The 16,914-nt window shown below is 42.2% G+C and overlaps 3 protein-coding genes and 2 non-coding genes across 5 annotated transcripts; 1 reads left to right on the top strand and 4 right to left on the bottom strand.

Annotated features, from left to right (window-relative positions):
* Positions 1-3,826: 3,826 nt before the first annotated feature.
* On the bottom strand, positions 3,827-4,350 carry LOC138828332 (histone H3). The gene has a single exon (XM_070024371.1). The coding sequence runs from the start codon at positions 4,314-4,316 to the stop codon at positions 3,906-3,908; it is 411 nt and encodes a 136-aa protein (XP_069880472.1). The 5' UTR covers positions 4,317-4,350; the 3' UTR covers positions 3,827-3,905.
* Positions 4,351-5,200: 850 nt separating this feature from the next.
* On the bottom strand, positions 5,201-5,631 carry LOC138828338 (histone H2A type 1-D). Its single transcript, XM_070024378.1, has one exon. It carries the CDS (start codon positions 5,612-5,614, stop codon positions 5,222-5,224), a length of 393 nt encoding a protein of 130 aa, XP_069880479.1. The 5' UTR covers positions 5,615-5,631; the 3' UTR covers positions 5,201-5,221.
* Positions 5,632-5,923: 292 nt separating this feature from the next.
* Positions 5,924-6,351, top strand: LOC138828341 (histone H2B type 1-C/E/F/G/I). Its single transcript, XM_070024382.1, has one exon. It carries the CDS (start codon positions 5,925-5,927, stop codon positions 6,303-6,305), a length of 381 nt encoding a protein of 126 aa, XP_069880483.1. The 5' UTR covers position 5,924; the 3' UTR covers positions 6,306-6,351.
* Positions 6,352-15,794: 9,443 nt separating this feature from the next.
* Positions 15,795-15,866, bottom strand: Trnam-cau (transfer RNA methionine (anticodon CAU)). Its single transcript has one exon. It is a non-coding gene; the product is annotated as a tRNA-Met (tRNA).
* A 318-nt stretch (positions 15,867-16,184) lies between these two features.
* Positions 16,185-16,255, bottom strand: Trnag-gcc (transfer RNA glycine (anticodon GCC)). The gene has a single exon. It is a non-coding gene; the product is annotated as a tRNA-Gly (tRNA).
* Positions 16,256-16,914: the final 659 nt, after the last annotated feature.

Raw genomic sequence — 16,914 nt, 5'->3', positions numbered from 1 at the left:
GGAAGGTCTTTGTTTTTTCCTGTAATCTGTTTTTCCAGTCTCTTCTTGATTCTCACTGGTCCGTGGTGGTTGTTAGAATCCTGCCTTAAGTGAAATGCGGGATGCATTAATGTCTATGGAAAGTACGCACTCTGGTTTTAAATAGCCTGAGAAGTTCTGCAGTGAACCCAGCATTGTATTATAGCTTCAGAGTTTTCTGGTCTTTCTTAAAAAATGGCATAATACCTTGTTTCTTTCACCTCTTTCCCCTTTTCTTCTTTCATTTGACACTTTTCTCTGGAGAAATGACTTTTACATTCATTCTGAGAAGTTATTGAGGAATGGTAGCTTTGATTCTGCATTTTTTGGGAAAGGAGACATGAAAATACTGCTCAAAGATCCCCATTGTACCCCTACTTTCTTATAGAAGTAAAGAGAGGACATCTAGAAATTCCCTCGAATTTACAACTAAAATGTACAGTGCAGAGCCTAGGCATGAGTATTGCAGGAAAAAAGAAATGTTTTAAGGCCTAGTGCTGGGTTTCCAGGTTTGCCTTCCTTGTGTTGTCTTCTTCCAGGTATCTGACTCTGCCTTTTAATGTAACCTTGACAGTTTTCTTTTGCCCAGGCCTTTCCTTCTCTTGTCCCAAATTTAGCTATGTTACCTCTTATATGTCAGCATGCTTATTTACTCCCAGAAAAACTTTGAAATTTTATGTAATACAAGTACATGAAAGCTAATGTTCCACTAATAAATCCAATTTTCATTGTCTTTCTATGTCTACCTTATCTAAAATTAATCTCAGCATTTCTCTTCCCTTGCAAGTAGTAAAATCCCAAGCAGCAATTTGCCTCATTAAAGGCCAAGTTCTTTTTTGTTGTTGTTTGGGTGGCTTTGTTGGTCTTTTGTTGTTGTTGTTTTGTTTTGGCACAGCAAAGGGGGGAAGATATCCCTATGTAGTTCAGTTTGGCCTTGGATAAGGTATGCATCCTAGACTGATATCTCCCTGCCTCTGTCTCTCAAATGTTGGGATTATAAGTATGTACCAGAATGCAGTGCTCAAATAGCAACCTGTCTTGAATGTTATTTAAATCGAAAAACCACGAGTTGAAATCTTTAAAAAGAAATTTTAGAGATATTAACAGGAAAGTTGTATAAAATACACATTTAGGAACCTTTGCAGAAAAGGAATGAAAGTCAAAAGCAAAAGTAGACCAGTTCTCTTTCAAACTATTTTAAAAGGGGTAGGGTAAATTGTGGGAAAGTAAATACTTTGGGTAAACTAATGGAAAGTTTGGCTTATCTAGTAACCTTTTATTATGCAGATTCTATGCATTACAGGTAATAACAGACCTCTCCAGGAGTAAAAGAATCCTCTCCAGGAATAATTCTATTCTGGTGGGTCAGAGGAAGAGTAGGCCTTATACTGTTTGTCCAGTCACATTCTACACAATCGTCCATTCTTCATCAAATCTAAAAATAAAAACAGCCAGTTTTGTCAGTTTAGTGACCAACCCTCCCTCCCCCCATGTAAGTCTGGGGGAGAACAAAGCAGGATTGTGTATTTATGGCTCACCCTGGGCAACACAGTGAGACCCTGCCTCGAAATAGGTAACTGAGGGAGAGAAAAAAAAGGCAGTTTTCTGTATGATACTCAATTCTGAACATACCAATATCACTTAAAATATGAAAAACTATTTTACAGCACTGATAATATAGCCCAGTGTTAATATGCTTGTATAGTATGTTGAAAGCTCTGGGTTTGATTCATAGCACCACAGCAATAAATAAGTAAACAAACCAATTCCACTATGGTTTACTATTGACAATTTTTTGTTGTAAGAATGTGAGCCATGTCCCTTATGATAAATGATAAAAGGGCCCACATCTTTCCATTTTTACAATATTGTCAAGATTTCCCTAAAATCATGGATGACTTTTCTTTTTTTCTTGGCTGATCATGGGGCTTGAAATGGGGGGCCCAGGACCATCCCTGAGCTCTTTTGCTCAAGGCTAGTAGTGCTCTACCACAGTTCAACTTCTGGTGGTTAATTGGAAATAAAGAGTCTCACAGACTTTCTTTCCCAGCCTGGCTTTGAACATGGGATCCTCATATCTTAGCCTCCTGAGTTGCTATGATTACAGGCCTGACCCACCAGGGCCTGGCACGGATGACTTTTGAAATAAATTCTGTTTGTTAAATCATCTCTCCTAAAATTCTCCCAGGTACAAGAAATATGCTGAACATTTCTCAAAAGAATTGAAAGGAATTGTAAAGAAATTGAGTCATGAGAATATCAGAATAAGGGCAGAAAGTGAATTCAACAGGCCAACAGACTTTTATTCTGGGGGCAAAAACCTGAGAGGGACACCAGAGTTTTACAGGCAGACAGGAGAGACAATGGTGGGCTCTCTCACAACTGAAGTCTCCTTTTATTAGGCAGAGTGAACTTTGGCAGGACAGGGGTCTGTGTGTTTATCCTAAGAAGGGGGGCAGGATGGGAGCGGAGTAAGGGGCTCTTTGTACATAGATTGAATCTTATCCTGAGACAGAAAAGCATAGGTATTTAGCAGACAAGCCAACAAATGGTATGGCCCTGGGTTCACTGGTTATCTTTCATAGACACAGGGTATGACTGGGCAGGGGAAAGGGAGGGGAGATGTTTTTGGGAGGTTTGGGGCCAGGGCAGTCCTAGGTGGTTGTAGCGGGAAAGCTGAGTTTTTAGTTTAAGTCACTTTCCATCAACACTGAAATTCCCTTCTGTGTAATGCAAGCCTATTTTTTTAAAGTCTAATTTGAGAATCTGGTCTATTTAAATTAGGTACTTTAAAAAAGCTTTTTGTTCTCCTCAGCAAATAAATTTAACTAAGTTACACGGTTTTGTTTTTCTCACATCAGGGAAAATTGGCTTCTTCAAAAAAGTATTGTAAATGATTTAGGTTCCCTTTAAATTTATTGAGATTAAATGATTACATAAATTTCACTGTATTGTGGGATAATGATAGTTAGCTAAAGTCACACATTTTTACCTTCACAAGGTGAAATGTCATTATTATGGTCTATAAAGCTGGTCAACTCTACACACTTTGACAACTACTTCTTCCCAATCGGGTGATAAGCATTTATTTCCTTTTGCTTAGTCTAAGCTGTTCCCTTTCATTCCCTCCCTCCCAACGCTGCCCTTGAGTTGCTTAGTTCACTTTCCTCAATGTCCAACGTAGCTAATGGGCTCCTCTGCATTTTTTTTCCTTTCCTTGATTCTCTTTAAGTGAATGCATTTGCTAACATATTGAGGCTTGTTGGATAATCCACTTGTGTTTTGCTGACTTCTTTTTGATATTAATCCAAGACTGGATTCAGTACTTTTCATTATTAAATTTTCAATTTGATATGCCACCTATTCTTAACCTCGATGGCACCGGGCTTTGAAGGTTTCTAACTTGTATACCACATGGGGAGAAGTTAAATTTTTAGCCTAGGAAGCTGGTCTCCTGGACATAAAACTTAATACATGTATCTAACCAGTGAAGTTCACATGATATCCGGGATGGGATGTTATTAAACTCAGGTAAACCCCAAAGAGTGCTGGGAGATCTATTTCAGTAAAGTCACTGCCAGACAGACATTATGGCTGACTCAACATTTGTGAGAAACGCAAGAGATTAATCACATAACGGGGATCAAAATGCTGAAATCTTGAGAACAACCAGGCAGATTAAACCATCTAAGGCTGAAGTCTCTTGGGAGAGCAAACCAACATGAGCAGCTTTAGGACCCGGAAGTTGAAAGCCTTACTCAAGATAAACTACCTAGACGTCTACAGGCCAGGATTTCTCTGGCTTGCCTGTGTAACAGCCTTTTATTGAGAACAGAAGTGGCTCTGAAAAGAGCCTTTGGGACCGAGAGCCAGAAAAGCTTAGCAGTTTATGCACGTTCGCCACGGATGCGGCGCGCAAGCTGGATATCTTTAGGCATGATAGTCACCCGCTTGGCGTGGATGGCGCACAGGTTGGTGTCCTCAAAGAGACCCACCAGGTAGGCTTCGCTCGCTTCCTGCAGCGCCATCACAGCGGAACTCTGGAAACGCAGGTCGGTCTTGAAGTCCTGCGCGATCTCGCGCACCAGGCGCTGGAACGGCAGTTTGCGGATCAGCAGCTCCGTGGACTTCTGGTAGCGGCGGATCTCGCGCAGCGCCACGGTGCCAGGCCGGTAGCGGTGGGGCTTCTTCACGCCGCCTGTTGCCGGGGCGCTCTTGCGAGCGGCCTTGGTGGCGAGCTGCTTGCGGGGCGCCTTGCCGCCGGTGGACTTGCGCGCTGTCTGCTTTGTGCGAGCCATAGCTAAGGAACTTGTCCTCTGGAAACGAGTAAACGGTGACAGCACGGCTACCGCCATTTATAGCAACGATCCGATCCTGATTGGCCAGAACTGCAGCAGGGCTATCTTGATTGGTTCTTAATCAATCCTTAATTTGTTTTTCGCCTTTGGAACGGTCGTTTCCTCTGCTGTTAATTTGTTACGGTTTTCTAGTAATATTGCTTGCCCCCAAAGAGCTTAACTATTCCTGAAAACATACATGTATAAATTGTGAATGCTAATGGTGCATTTAAAAAAATTAATTTTTATAATTCCCCCGTCAGGTTGAGTAAAATGCTTCGTGGTATCATCCCTTCCTTTGTTCTCCGTTTTCCCCTCCCGTCCTTATTTAAGTGGAATAATGGTTTGTAAAGATTATTCTGTTTCATAACTACTTTTAATGAGAAATTTATTTTTAAAAATGGTGCTAGCACACAAACTCCTTGAACAGTTTTCTCAGTGTATGATGTGGGGAATTTTGTTTGCCTGAATTATGCTAATAATTGGCCTCATAGTAACTGCAGCCAAATAGCAGCTTGGACCGGTTCTCTAAAACCGCTTCTGTGTAATGATAGGCTTAAGTTGCAAATGGGATTTATCTCCAATTTAGCATCTCATTCTTAAATATTAAGTTAGGATCAAAGTTGTGATTGACCAAGAATCTCATCTTTCTGACAGTGCTAACCGGCAGGAACCCAGCATTGCTTAGTAGTAAGATTATGCCGAGGGCCTAAAGCTAACGAAACCACTTAATCCAAGCGGTCTTTACACTCTGGACCAAGAGATGTGTTTGAACTCTACAGTGCGGTTCAGTTCTTTTACAGAAGAAGTGAGTGGCTCTGAAAAGAGCCTTTGGTTTTCGTCTTGAAGCTTAGAGCGATCAGAGCTCATTTGCCCTTAGCCTTGTGGTGGCTCTCGGTCTTCTTGGGCAGCAGCACGGCCTGGATGTTGGGCAGGACACCGCCCTGGGCAATGGTGACTTTGCCCAGCAGTTTGTTGAGCTCCTCGTCGTTGCGGATGGCCAGCTGCAGGTGGCGCGGGATGATGCGGGTCTTCTTGTTGTCGCGGGCCGCGTTGCCAGCCAGCTCGAGGATCTCGGCCGTCAGGTACTCCAGCACGGCCGCCAGGTACACCGGGGCGCCGGCGCCGACGCGCTCCGAGTAGTTGCCTTTGCGGAGCAGCCGGTGAACACGGCCGACAGGAAACTGGAGCCCAGCTCGGGAAGAGCGGGTCTTGGCCTTGGCGCGAGCCTTGCCACCCTGCTTGCCGCGTCCAGACATGATGACTTGCTATTTAGTCAGAGAACACTAAGGGACTACGATAGTCTGAGCGAAGTGTACATTTTATAGGCGAATTTAGGCGCGAAAAAGAAGCTGAACCATTGGCTAGGAAATTGTATTGCCGCTTTACTCAATGCAAATGAAGTTCCTTGGTACACGTGCTCTAATTGGACAAAAGTAACAATGATGCCATCTAATATTCTCCAATAGAAATTAGATATTACTCCATATCATTTGCATATGGAGCTCTAAATAGTGTGGACCGACGGCAGGCCACTCCTTTTTCCTACTCTGGTAGTTGCTCTTCGACATGCCTGAGCCCGCGAAATCCGCTCCCGCTCCCAAGAAGGGGTCGAAAAAGGCGGTGACCAAGGCGCAGAAGAAGGACGGTAAGAAGCGCAAGCGCAGCCGCAAGGAGAGCTACTCGGTGTACGTGTACAAGGTGCTGAAGCAGGTCCACCCGGACACCGGCATCTCGTCCAAGGCCATGGGCATCATGAACTCGTTCGTGAACGACATCTTCGAGCGCATCGCGGGCGAGGCGTCTCGCCTGGCGCACTACAACAAGCGCTCGACCATCACGTCTCGGGAGATCCAGACGGCCGTGCGCCTGCTGCTGCCCGGGGAGCTGGCCAAGCACGCCGTGTCCGAGGGCACCAAGGCCGTCACCAAGTACACCAGCTCCAAGTGAGCTCTCACGGCATTGCCCTTACCCCAAAGGCTCTTTTCAGAGCCACCCACCTCTTTCTGAAAGACTTGCAATTTACTTGTGGTCTAGTTTTACGATTAGCTGGTTAGGGAGGTAGAAATTGAAGTCCCAAAGGGACAGTTGGGTACATGCAGAAAATTTCAAGTGAGTTTAGGGTGGATCCGTAAAAGGATCGCTTTGGTATCGTGGCCAGAACTCGGTTTGGGTTATAGAGTAAATGAGTCGAATACAGGAAATGCCACCTCCCCCCTCCTCCGATTCTAGTTAGGCATCAGAACTTGAAAAGCCCACCAAGAGCTCCCAGCTTGCCAGATAATCGCCCCTTTGGATTTGAGGTTTTTTTGTTTTTTTTTTTTTTTTAAAGTAGAACCACGAACTTTTCCGTTATTCTGGCTAAGTAGTACCCTGGGCTTTGGCGCCAAGAGCCCACCCATATTGTAATTTTTTTTTTTTAATTTTGTAATTTAAATCCTGGCGGGAGGACAGCCAATAGTCTCAACCCAGCAACCTAGGGCGAATTAAAGTGTGTAGAAATAAAGGTGAGGGAAGGTCTTTAGTAAAATGCTGAGCAAATAACACAAGAAACTCCCTCCCCCCCTTTTTTAAAACAGGATAAAGTAGTCCAGATAAACTGACCAGGGGCAGGCTTGGGAGGTGAGGTGAGGAGGATTAACATTCGGGCCGGGATTTGAGACTGCAATGAAGAATCCTGCAGCCCAAATCAGAGAACCCCGAGTTTTGAGAAAATAGGACGTCAGCAAAGACCAACCACCGTTGTGAACCAAAAGCGTTGGCTACCTAGGGACATTCGGAAGACTTTGGATGCAAGGCTTTCAAGTCCTCCGTCCCCCTATCTTAATGCCTTTCTGGAGTAATGAGCATTAACACGCTCTGTCCTAGGGTTATTCCCTCTCTCCAGTAAATTACTGGCACTGTAAATCTATTTCTGCATGAACAAAGGGCTTCTTTTAGAATCACCCCGTAAAGGTTCCTTTTCTGTCTCTGCCGTAACTTCCGTGCGAAGTGGGAGGATCCCACATCTCTAAGGACGTTTTCTGCCAATCAGTCAACCATCAGCATTTAAATCATCCTAACAGTTCGGTGGGTTGTGCAAAATATACAGAGTGATCGTTTACTTCACACAAAAAAATGAGTTTTCCTTCCCAACTTTTTTGCCTGTCGATAAGGCTTAATGCACTGGGATTGGCGCGAGGTCATTTAAAGAAATCTTACATCGTATTCCTGAATTTGGTTTCACTCTCCGTCTTTCATTTTTCCGACCTCCCCAGAAGGTATCAGCTGATGGTCATCCTTCTGGTGGGTCAGATAAAAACTGTTACCCTTTTCTGCCATCTTGTGGTGAACAAGCAGAAGCACAAATCCAAGATGTTTTCAAACCTGAAAGGCTTCCTTTTATCTGACAACTGGGTAGATTAGGGCTACCAATTATTTCCTTGTAACCCAGAATTTAAATAAATTAGTTTTCCAATGGTCATTAGTGAGTGGGCAAGGCAAAAGGATGAGAGAAACTGGGTAAAAGTGGATAGTATTTTTTTTCAAAGTCTACTCAGAGGTATTTCAACCAAAAAACAAATTTAAAAAAATTAAAAGCTGTAGCCTAAAAGAAACAACAAGGAGATTACAGTTGGTTCTCAAAATAATAGCCAACATTTCTGGTAAGCCTGAATGCCTGACCAAAAAAAAAAAAAACCCAAAAAACCAAAGATATCACTGATATTTTATGCTGCTACTTGAAGATTTGTTGTGACTTAGAGATAGGATGGCAGTATGGCTAAATTGCAGTTTTTCTGGCATGAACAGACTAATGTGTAATTGCCAACATCAGTCATTTTGCAGATTTTCTTTTGTTTTTCTTTAAGTACTTGGTTGTTTTTTGTTTTCCTTCCTCTCATGAAGTTTCACTTTCATCTTCTTTTGCAGGTGGAGTTTTTCTTTGCAGAAAGTTTCTTATTCCTCTTATGACAGCCTACGGTCTAACAATGTCCAACATATTATTAAAATACTTAGGTTAGACTGCAAAGGCTGACATAAAACATCATATCAACAATAGATATTTCCCCACAGGTCTGGAGGCTTGAAATTCATGATAGATGGAGCTGTGGACAGATTTGGTTTCTCCTGAGGCCTTGCTACTTGCCTGACAGCTGCCTTCTTGGATCTTTCCAGCTGCCTTTTTGTGTGTGCGGATAGTTATCCCTGAGTCTTTTCTTCTTACAAGTTCATCAGTCCAACTACACTTAGGGTCCCAACCTTCTGGCCTCATTTAATCTAATTACTTTGTTTCTTTTTATGTGCTGCAGGTGTGGTTAAACTCTAGAAAGGAAGTCAAGGCCTTCCCCATCTAGTTAAACCCTCCTCACTGAGCTACAATTCAGGCCCTTTAATTCACTCTTTTCAGATCCTTAGAATCCCAGAACTGGGAAAGTGAGAACAGGATTGAAAGTTTGAGGCCAGCCTGGGGAGGATAAGAGAAATGAGAGAGGATGAGAGGAGGGAAGGGAGGAAGAGAGAGAGGGAGAAGAGCAGAAAGAGAGTGAGAGGAGAGTTAGAGGGGAAGGGAAAGGAGGAAAGGAGAAGATGGGGGGGAACCCTCTCTCTGAATACAATGCTGTAGATGATATAGAATCGGATTTAAGGCCTGTTTTCATGCTTTGATCTCAAATCTTTTTTTTTAAACCCTTTAGTTAAAACTGTAGCTAAAGCAACACTTGTGAGGTTCCTTTAAAACAGTGTTTAAGAGCTGATAGGAACACAGGTGACCAGTTTCTAGAACATAGGCCCCTTTTCTACAAAGCCCATAGCCACTTTGGTAAACCTAAGAACCAAAAAACATTTCACTGTTCCCTTTCTTCAGCCTTTAAGAGTAACCACAAGCACATTGGTAAGTGCCACCTATATGTGGAAACTGATAGGGCCTGTGGGAATTTAGAAGAAATTCAGAACACAAAACCTGTTAAAAGACAGTTTACCTGATTGCTCTTTTGTAGCTGTGACGGTATGGAGGCAGTGAATCTCCCAAGTTCTCAGAAAAGTCTATATTTCAAAATGATATGTATTGTCAAGTAATAAAACATTATATATATATATATATATATATATATATATATATATATATATAATATAGAATAAAAAAGCAAAATGTCCACTAGCTACCTTCACCAAGTTCTTCATCTGGGAGTTGAAGATTGCTTCACATGAACAAACACAGCAGGATACTGGTGACTCAGGCCTGTAATCCTAGCTATTCTGGAAGCTGAGATCTGAGGATCACAGTTTGGAGCCAGCCAGGGCAGAAAAGACCCTATGAGACTCTTATCTCCAATTAACCACTCAAAAACTGGAAGTGGAGCCGTGGCTCGAAGTGGTAGAGCACTAACCTTGAACAAAATAGCTCAAGGATAGCACCCAGGCCCTGAGTTCAAGCCCCTTAACTGCCAGAACTCAAACAAACACTTCTGCCCGTGGCAAGCTGTTCAGTCTTCTGTCTGTGCCACCAAAGCCTAGATAACATTCCCAAATCTTCCTGGGTGTCTCAACCCTCAAGTGAAAGAATTCCTTCTTCGGTAGGCCACTCTGGACAGATCACAGTCTTTACCTAACAGGCATTCAAAAGCTATCAGGTAAATGCATATGATGTAGGCTACATAGCTGACAGGGTTACTAGGAATCATAAGTATTAAAAGGGTCAGACTCGGCCTGGAGCTGGTTGCTCATGCCTGTAATCCTAGCTACTCAGGAGGCTGAGATTTGAGGATCACAGTTATCTTCAATTAGCCACCAAAAAGCTGGATATGGAGGTGTAGTTCAAGTGGTAGAGCACCACCCTTGAGTGACAAAACTAAGGGACAGTGTCCAGGCCCTGAATTCAAGCCCAGTACTAGAGGAAGGAAGGAAGGAAGGAAGGAAGGAAGGAAGGGAGGGAGGAAGGGAGGGAGGGAGGGAGGGAGGAAGGGAGGGAGGAAAGGAAGCTGGCTCAGAATTCAGAACCTGCAAGTAAACGAAAAACAATGTAGCAAGCTCCCTTCTGATCACCTCTTTTTAAATGTAAACTTACAAGGATAAGGAAACACAAAACAGCTGCCTGTTTTCTCTTGGAAATATTAAGAAGCTAAAAACACTTTCCCTTTTATTACATACTTATATATTTAGTGTTGATACTAGGGTTTGAGCTCAACCATTTACTCTTGCTAGGCAGGGGCTTTACTACCTGACTGATACCACCAGCTCTGCCAAATCTTTAAATGGACAAAGACAGAAAATTAGAGGGCCTGTCAAGTGGAAGAAGTCCTGAAAGTTAACCTGCTGTACCCATGCTCTAGATTGGCCTAGATCACATCTCCAGGTTTTACAACAAGGGACACCAACACCCTTGCCCATATTTTGGGTAATCCCACCAGAAACCATTGTTTCTAAAATGACTAGGGGTTGCTAGACCAAGTGTATTCCCCTAACTCAGAAAGCATAAAGACCCCAGGCAAGGACCACCAGTATTTCTTTTGTGGGAAACAGGACATTTTTTTTCCATTTTTCTATTTTCCTTAGTTGATCCTATTATATTAAAAAAGAATCCTTGCTAAAACTTGTACTTTGCAAGATTGCTTATGAAGACTGTTAAAAGGCTATATGTTGCAGTTCTTGAATTTGTGTAATTTGTCATGGAAACTGGGATGCTGAGAGAAACTTCTGGTCTCTCCTGCTCATCTAGCAGCAAAGTAAGGTCAGATTGGAAGCATGGCTCAAGTGGTAGAGCACCCAGCAAGCCTGAGACTCTGTGTGTTTAATCCCCCACAAGTACCACAAAAAAAAAAAAAAAAAAAAAAAAAAACTTGGGCTGGGAAGGTGGCTCAGTGGTAGAGCACTTGCCTTGCATGCTCGAGGCCCTGGGTTCGATTCCTCAGCACCACATAAGCAAAAAGAAAAAAGCCAGAAGTGGCGCTGTGGCTCAAGTGGTAGAGCGCTAGCCTTGAGCTGAAGAGCTGAGGGACAGCGCCCAGGCCCAGAGTTCAGGCCCCATGACCGGACCCAAAAAAAAAAAAAAAAAAAAAAAACTAGTAGGACTGGGAAGTTGGCTCAGTGGTAGAGTGCTTGCCTTGCATGCCTGAGGCCCTGGGTTCGATTCCTCAGCACCACATGAGCAAAAAGAAAAAAAGCCGGAAGTGGCACTGTGGCTCAAGTGGTAGAGCACTAGCCTTGAGCTGAAGAGCTGAGGGACAGCGCCCAGGCCCAGAGTTCAGGTCCCACAACCTGACCCAAAAAAAAAAAAAAAAAAAACCTAGTAAACCAAGAGGAAAAATTTAAATTCCTTATCATCCCCTCCCACAGTAACAAAATAAAAACAGCAAAAAGTATGTGAAATTGTTTCTTGTGGGTTGAATAATTATTTGGATGAATAGAACCTATTCTTCTGATGTTACATTTGTATTATTGCTGTATTTTTTTATTAATATTATTTTAAATAGACAAAATCAGTTACATGCATTCATGGGGGCAGAAGCCATGTTTTGATATATGTGTACAAAGTTGAATGGTTCAATGAAGGCAATTAGCAGATCGGTTACCCCATCTACCTTTGTCTTGTGACACATTCTCCTCTACCTGTTTCTCTTAGATCCTCATTTTTCTTTCTTCCTTTTTTTTGTACCTCTTTAAATTATTATTATTATTACTATTATTTACAAAGGGGTTACAATTCCTTAAGTCAGTTTAAAAGTACACTGCTTCTTGGTCAATGTCACCCCTTAATTCCCTCTCCTCTTTCTTTTATGGTTGTTTCTTTTTCTTCTATCTTACAATGATTAAAAGAAAGAAAGATAAATGATAGAATCTTAGGCTGAAGTCTCACTTTTCATTCAGTACTGGGCCCTCTCCTATTTTCTGAACCTTTCCTTTTTATTTACTAGGTTATTTTAAATGCATAGTTGTCTAATAAATTACTGATTTCAATTTTTTTTTCTATTTGAGAAGTAGGAATATACAATTCTCTTTAACTTTGATACACAAAGGTTAAGGTTCTGAGGGAAAAATATCACTTTGATTCTTATAGGGCAACACATATTCAAAATAAAGCTTCAGGTGTGTGTGTGTGTGTGTGTGTGTGTGTGTGTGTGTGTGTGCGCACGCGCGCGTGCACACATATGCACATGCATATATATGTGCACACCCAAACTGGGACTTGATCTCAGAGCTTGGGCACTGTTCCTGAGCTTTATTGCTCGAGGTTAGTGCTCTACGATTTATGCCACAGCTCCATTCCTGATCTCTTAGTAGTTAATTAGAGATAAGAGTCTCACAGACTTTCCTGCTGGGGCTGGTTTCCAATCACAATCCTCAGATCTCAGGATGACAGTTGTGAGCCACCAGCTCTGACCTGGCCTGCTTGTTCTCAAACTCCTAGGCAACCCTCTGACTTCTACTTTTGGAGTACCTGGGATATCAGGCCAAACTTTTAGAATGTAAATATTATTCTCATGGGTGATTCTAACAATCTGAAGTCTGCTGTTTAGAAATCCTCCATCTGAAATTATCCATTGCCAGGGCTTTTTTTTTTTTTTTTTTTTTTTTAATCATGGCCAGTAACAATGATGGGAACTTCTCTCCCAGCAGGTAAGGGCCTACGTTTTTAACTTAAGATGCTGAAAATTCTAATTCCAGAGATGAAAGTAGGCTTGAGACTGGAAAAGCAAGTGAACAACAACATGATTAGCAGAGGAAGTATGAATTGCCAAGAAGTAATGACCAAAGATTGCAAGTGGAAGTATCTTGTGAGTCCCAGATGGCTTTTCAGTGATACACTGAGACCTGGATGGTAGAGCCACAAGGATGATCTGAAGTACAGGTGTGTGCCTTCTTGCCTTTGTTTTATTAGGTTATCTTAAACTCAATAGAGATCGAATTTAAGTTGTTAAAAAAAATGCTGATAAAATGCCAAACTACTCCAATGATAAAGGGGAAGGAAGGAAAGACCTTTTCCCGTCTTCAACTCAAGTAGACTCACAGCTCTCTGGCACACAAGTTTCTGAGCTTCCCCAGGAAATTCTGAAATTTGGAAATGTCCATAGCTGGCATCCAAAGCTATTAAAGACTTCTGAGGAATCAGAGGGCTTGAGTTCTATCTGCCGTCCATCTTGTGGCTGCCAGAGCCATTTTCTGTGTAACATGCTACACACACGGTTCTCCCTGTTCCTCCTTTCCACACTTAAAAGTCATCTCGGTATTCTCAGCAGAAACTGCCTGTTTCTAAAAATATGTCTGCATATATGGTCCACAGGAAGCAATTACTGACAAATGTAAGATATTTGTTTTAACCTATGAAAAGCAATCTTATACAGGGTGGACTTTGAATCCCTATAGGCTGTTACTTTTCCAAATGATTATCTTTGTATTGCTCTTCCCTTTTCATTTTTATGTTGGTTAATAGGAAAATTTAGAGAGAGAATAAGTGCCCCTATACAAGATTAGGCAGTAAGTTTGATTCACTACTTTAAAATGTTGTCTTGAGACAAGGACACCAGAGTTTCTCCTTTGTTTTTGTTGTTTTTAATGTATTATGTGATTTCTTGCTTCTTTTGTATTCCCTCACCACCCACCCCCCACCCCCATGGTTCTTCTTCTGTTGGTACTGTATTTGATTTTGGCACCCTGGGTATTATATATGCATTTATCTGAAATAGGGAGGGGAAAGGGAATGACAAAATGGTGAGACAAAGGACAAAGAGTGAACCAATGCAACAGCGATATTCACAAGATACTATGTTGGAAATGATCTGTATAACTGGGGGGGGGGCAGGGAGAGAGAAAGAGGGAGAAAAATGAGAGAGGAGGTAACAAGTTCAACAAGAAATGTTCTCACTACCTTACTTATGTAACTGTAACTCCTCTGTACCTCACCTTGACAATAAAATTAAAAAATAAAGAAAAAAAAAAAAAAAAAAGAATGTGATCTTCAAGTAAAACAGAGATAAGTCTCTCACATTTCTAAAATAAATGCTATTTGGCAGGCCAAGAAACAAATATAAAGACAAAGTAAAAAGCTGTCTTGAATATGGTTTTACTCTCTGAGAACAAACTGAAAATCAAGTTCTTAAATAAGATCCAGGAGAAAATAGAAACTACCTTGAAAATCACTGTAGATACATTGCATGTGCCCTTGGGGATCTATGAAATTAAAAGGCTGGTTGCTGGAAAGTGTTTAAAATTCTATCTTATATGGAAATTTCATTGTCAAGGGCCTATGTGTAAGCAAGAGTGAAACTTGGAATAACCAGAAACTTGGAATAACCTCAATAGGAGTTTTGAAGTACTCCATATAGGAGACACACTAAGTAGCTACCAGCCGGGATTTACTTAACGTAGGAAGATAATGCAGGGTTCAAGCAGAAGAGCGAAATAGGCTAACAACAACTCCTGACAAGTTGTAAATAGGTGGAGGCTGAGGGCTCAATGGGGGAGAAGGAGGCGTGTCTTCATAGCAGGCTCTATAGGTCCTCCAACTCAGCTAGAATTTTCCAGTTCAGAACTGGTCACTTGGGTAAATGGTTACTAGCAAATTCCCAATTTTCCTTTGATATTATTCAAGACTGGAAACATAGGGTATGGGTTGCTTACAATAAAAAATTTACAAATAATATTAAAAATTAAAAACATGCATTCTATTCTTGGACTATTCTATTCTGTCACAATGTTACATAATAGGTCAATTCTGTGTCCTGATTTTTGCTTTCTTACTATAATGTTTTTAAAAGGTAAAAGAGTGAAAAATAATATTGAATTAGAAATGGTGGCTTTTCACTAATACGAAGTCACCGGTGCCTGAAATAGGGAGGGGAAGGGGAATGACAAAATGGTGAGACAAAGGACAAAGAATGAACCAATGCAACAGCGATATTCACAAGATACTATGTTGGAAATGATCTGTATAACTGGGGGGGGGGGGGCAGGGAGAGAGAAAGAGGGAGAAAAATGAGAGAGGAGGTAACAAGTTCAACAAGAAATGTTCTCACTACCTTACTTATGTAACTGTAACTCCTCTGTACCTCACCTTGACCCAGGCTGTGTTCTAGGCACATTGTAAACCACAGCGCCCAAACACATTCCCTGTGGATTTACTTCCCATAAGAAAGAAAATATTATATAAATAGGTAAAATACGCCACATACTGCATAGTAATAGTTATTTCTAAGACCCGATGGCCCCTTTAACTGAAACTCTAAAACGGTATTAGCTACTTGAATAGCTCTTTTGAACAACAAATTTACTTGTCCTACAATTTGGCAACAAACTCTGAAATATTCGAAGTTAATATTAATTATCTGCTCTCTGAGTTAGAGCATACATAGTGCCTCACATTTCTTAACTGGAAGATATTGTCTAATGGCTGCTGTTTTGCTGTTCAAAAGACTGAAGAGATGTGGTTAAAATACTATTTTTCCTTTCAAAGGAAAAATTCGTGCTTAGCAGAGGATGGTTTCGATCCATCGACCTCTGGGTTATGGGCCCAGCACGCTTCCGCTGCGCCACTCTGCTCACAGATGCTGAGGGTTTCAAAAGTAAACCTTTCATTACGTCTTTCTCTAAAAGCTATCGGGAAGTGGTTTTTTTCTTCTTGCATCAGCTAAAAGATTAAGTTCAGGAAGCGCTGAATCCAAATATCCTACAACGGAGACGATGCCTATAAAATACCTTGCGGCGAGACTTTCGTCTGAAAAGATGACTTTAGCTACTCAGTCTGTAGTCCGAAAACATTCATACAGTAGAAAAATCATATTGAAAGCACGTATATTTATCTTCTGAAATGGAAAAACATTTAAAGGTTATTTTTTAAGCCCGGAAAAAAGGGTGACGTGCATTGGCCGGGAATCGAACCCGGGCCTCCCGCGTGGCAGGCGAGAATTCTACCACTGAACCACCAATGCCTGAGTACCTAGGCCCTTAGTAACTTTATAAAGGCTTACTTTACTTAGTGTTACGATTCCTATGACGATGAACATTATTGCCTCAACTGTTAAAAAAAAAAAAAAAGCCATCTCTTCGTCGTTAAATAAACCTCATAACTCTCCCTTTACAGTATTTATACAGGCGAGTCCGTACACTGGGAATGAACAACATCCCCAATCGTTGTAACCGCGAGGCCAGCGTGCCCGAGACGGACGCGCGCGGCTCCCGGGTTCCGGGACGGCGGGACCTGCGGGAATCTGCCCCGGGGCGTCCTCAGCCACCCGGCTTTCGGAAGTCTCAGTTTGGCGACCAGCAACACTTTGAGAAAAACTCAACCTTGGGGTGTGGAGGAAATGGAACAAAAAAAAGGGGGGGGGGAAGGAGCGGTGTCCGGAGCGTGGAGCAGCAAGACGGACGAGGGAAGAGGCTACTAGAGGAAGAGAACGAGAGGGACCGGGCTGCAAAAGCGGGGGAGACGGAAAACCAGCGCAGACAGCGACCTGGTGCTGCTGGCTACCCACCCGACCCCGAAGGAAACTGGGGGCGGGGGGGGGGGGGTGGCGTTGATTTCGGAATCGTGGCTTTGCCTAATGTCTTCCTTGTCAGAGCTCTAGACTCTCCTTCCAGAACAGTCCTG

The sequence above is a fragment of the Dipodomys merriami genome, unplaced genomic scaffold, assembly GCF_024711535.1.
Source record: "Dipodomys merriami isolate MVZ:Mamm:240054 unplaced genomic scaffold, mDipMer1.0.p SCAF_16, whole genome shotgun sequence".
NCBI lineage: Eukaryota > Metazoa > Chordata > Mammalia > Rodentia > Heteromyidae > Dipodomys > Dipodomys merriami.
Note: the sequence above shows the minus strand (reverse complement) of the source record. Positions and strands in the feature narration are given on the sequence as shown.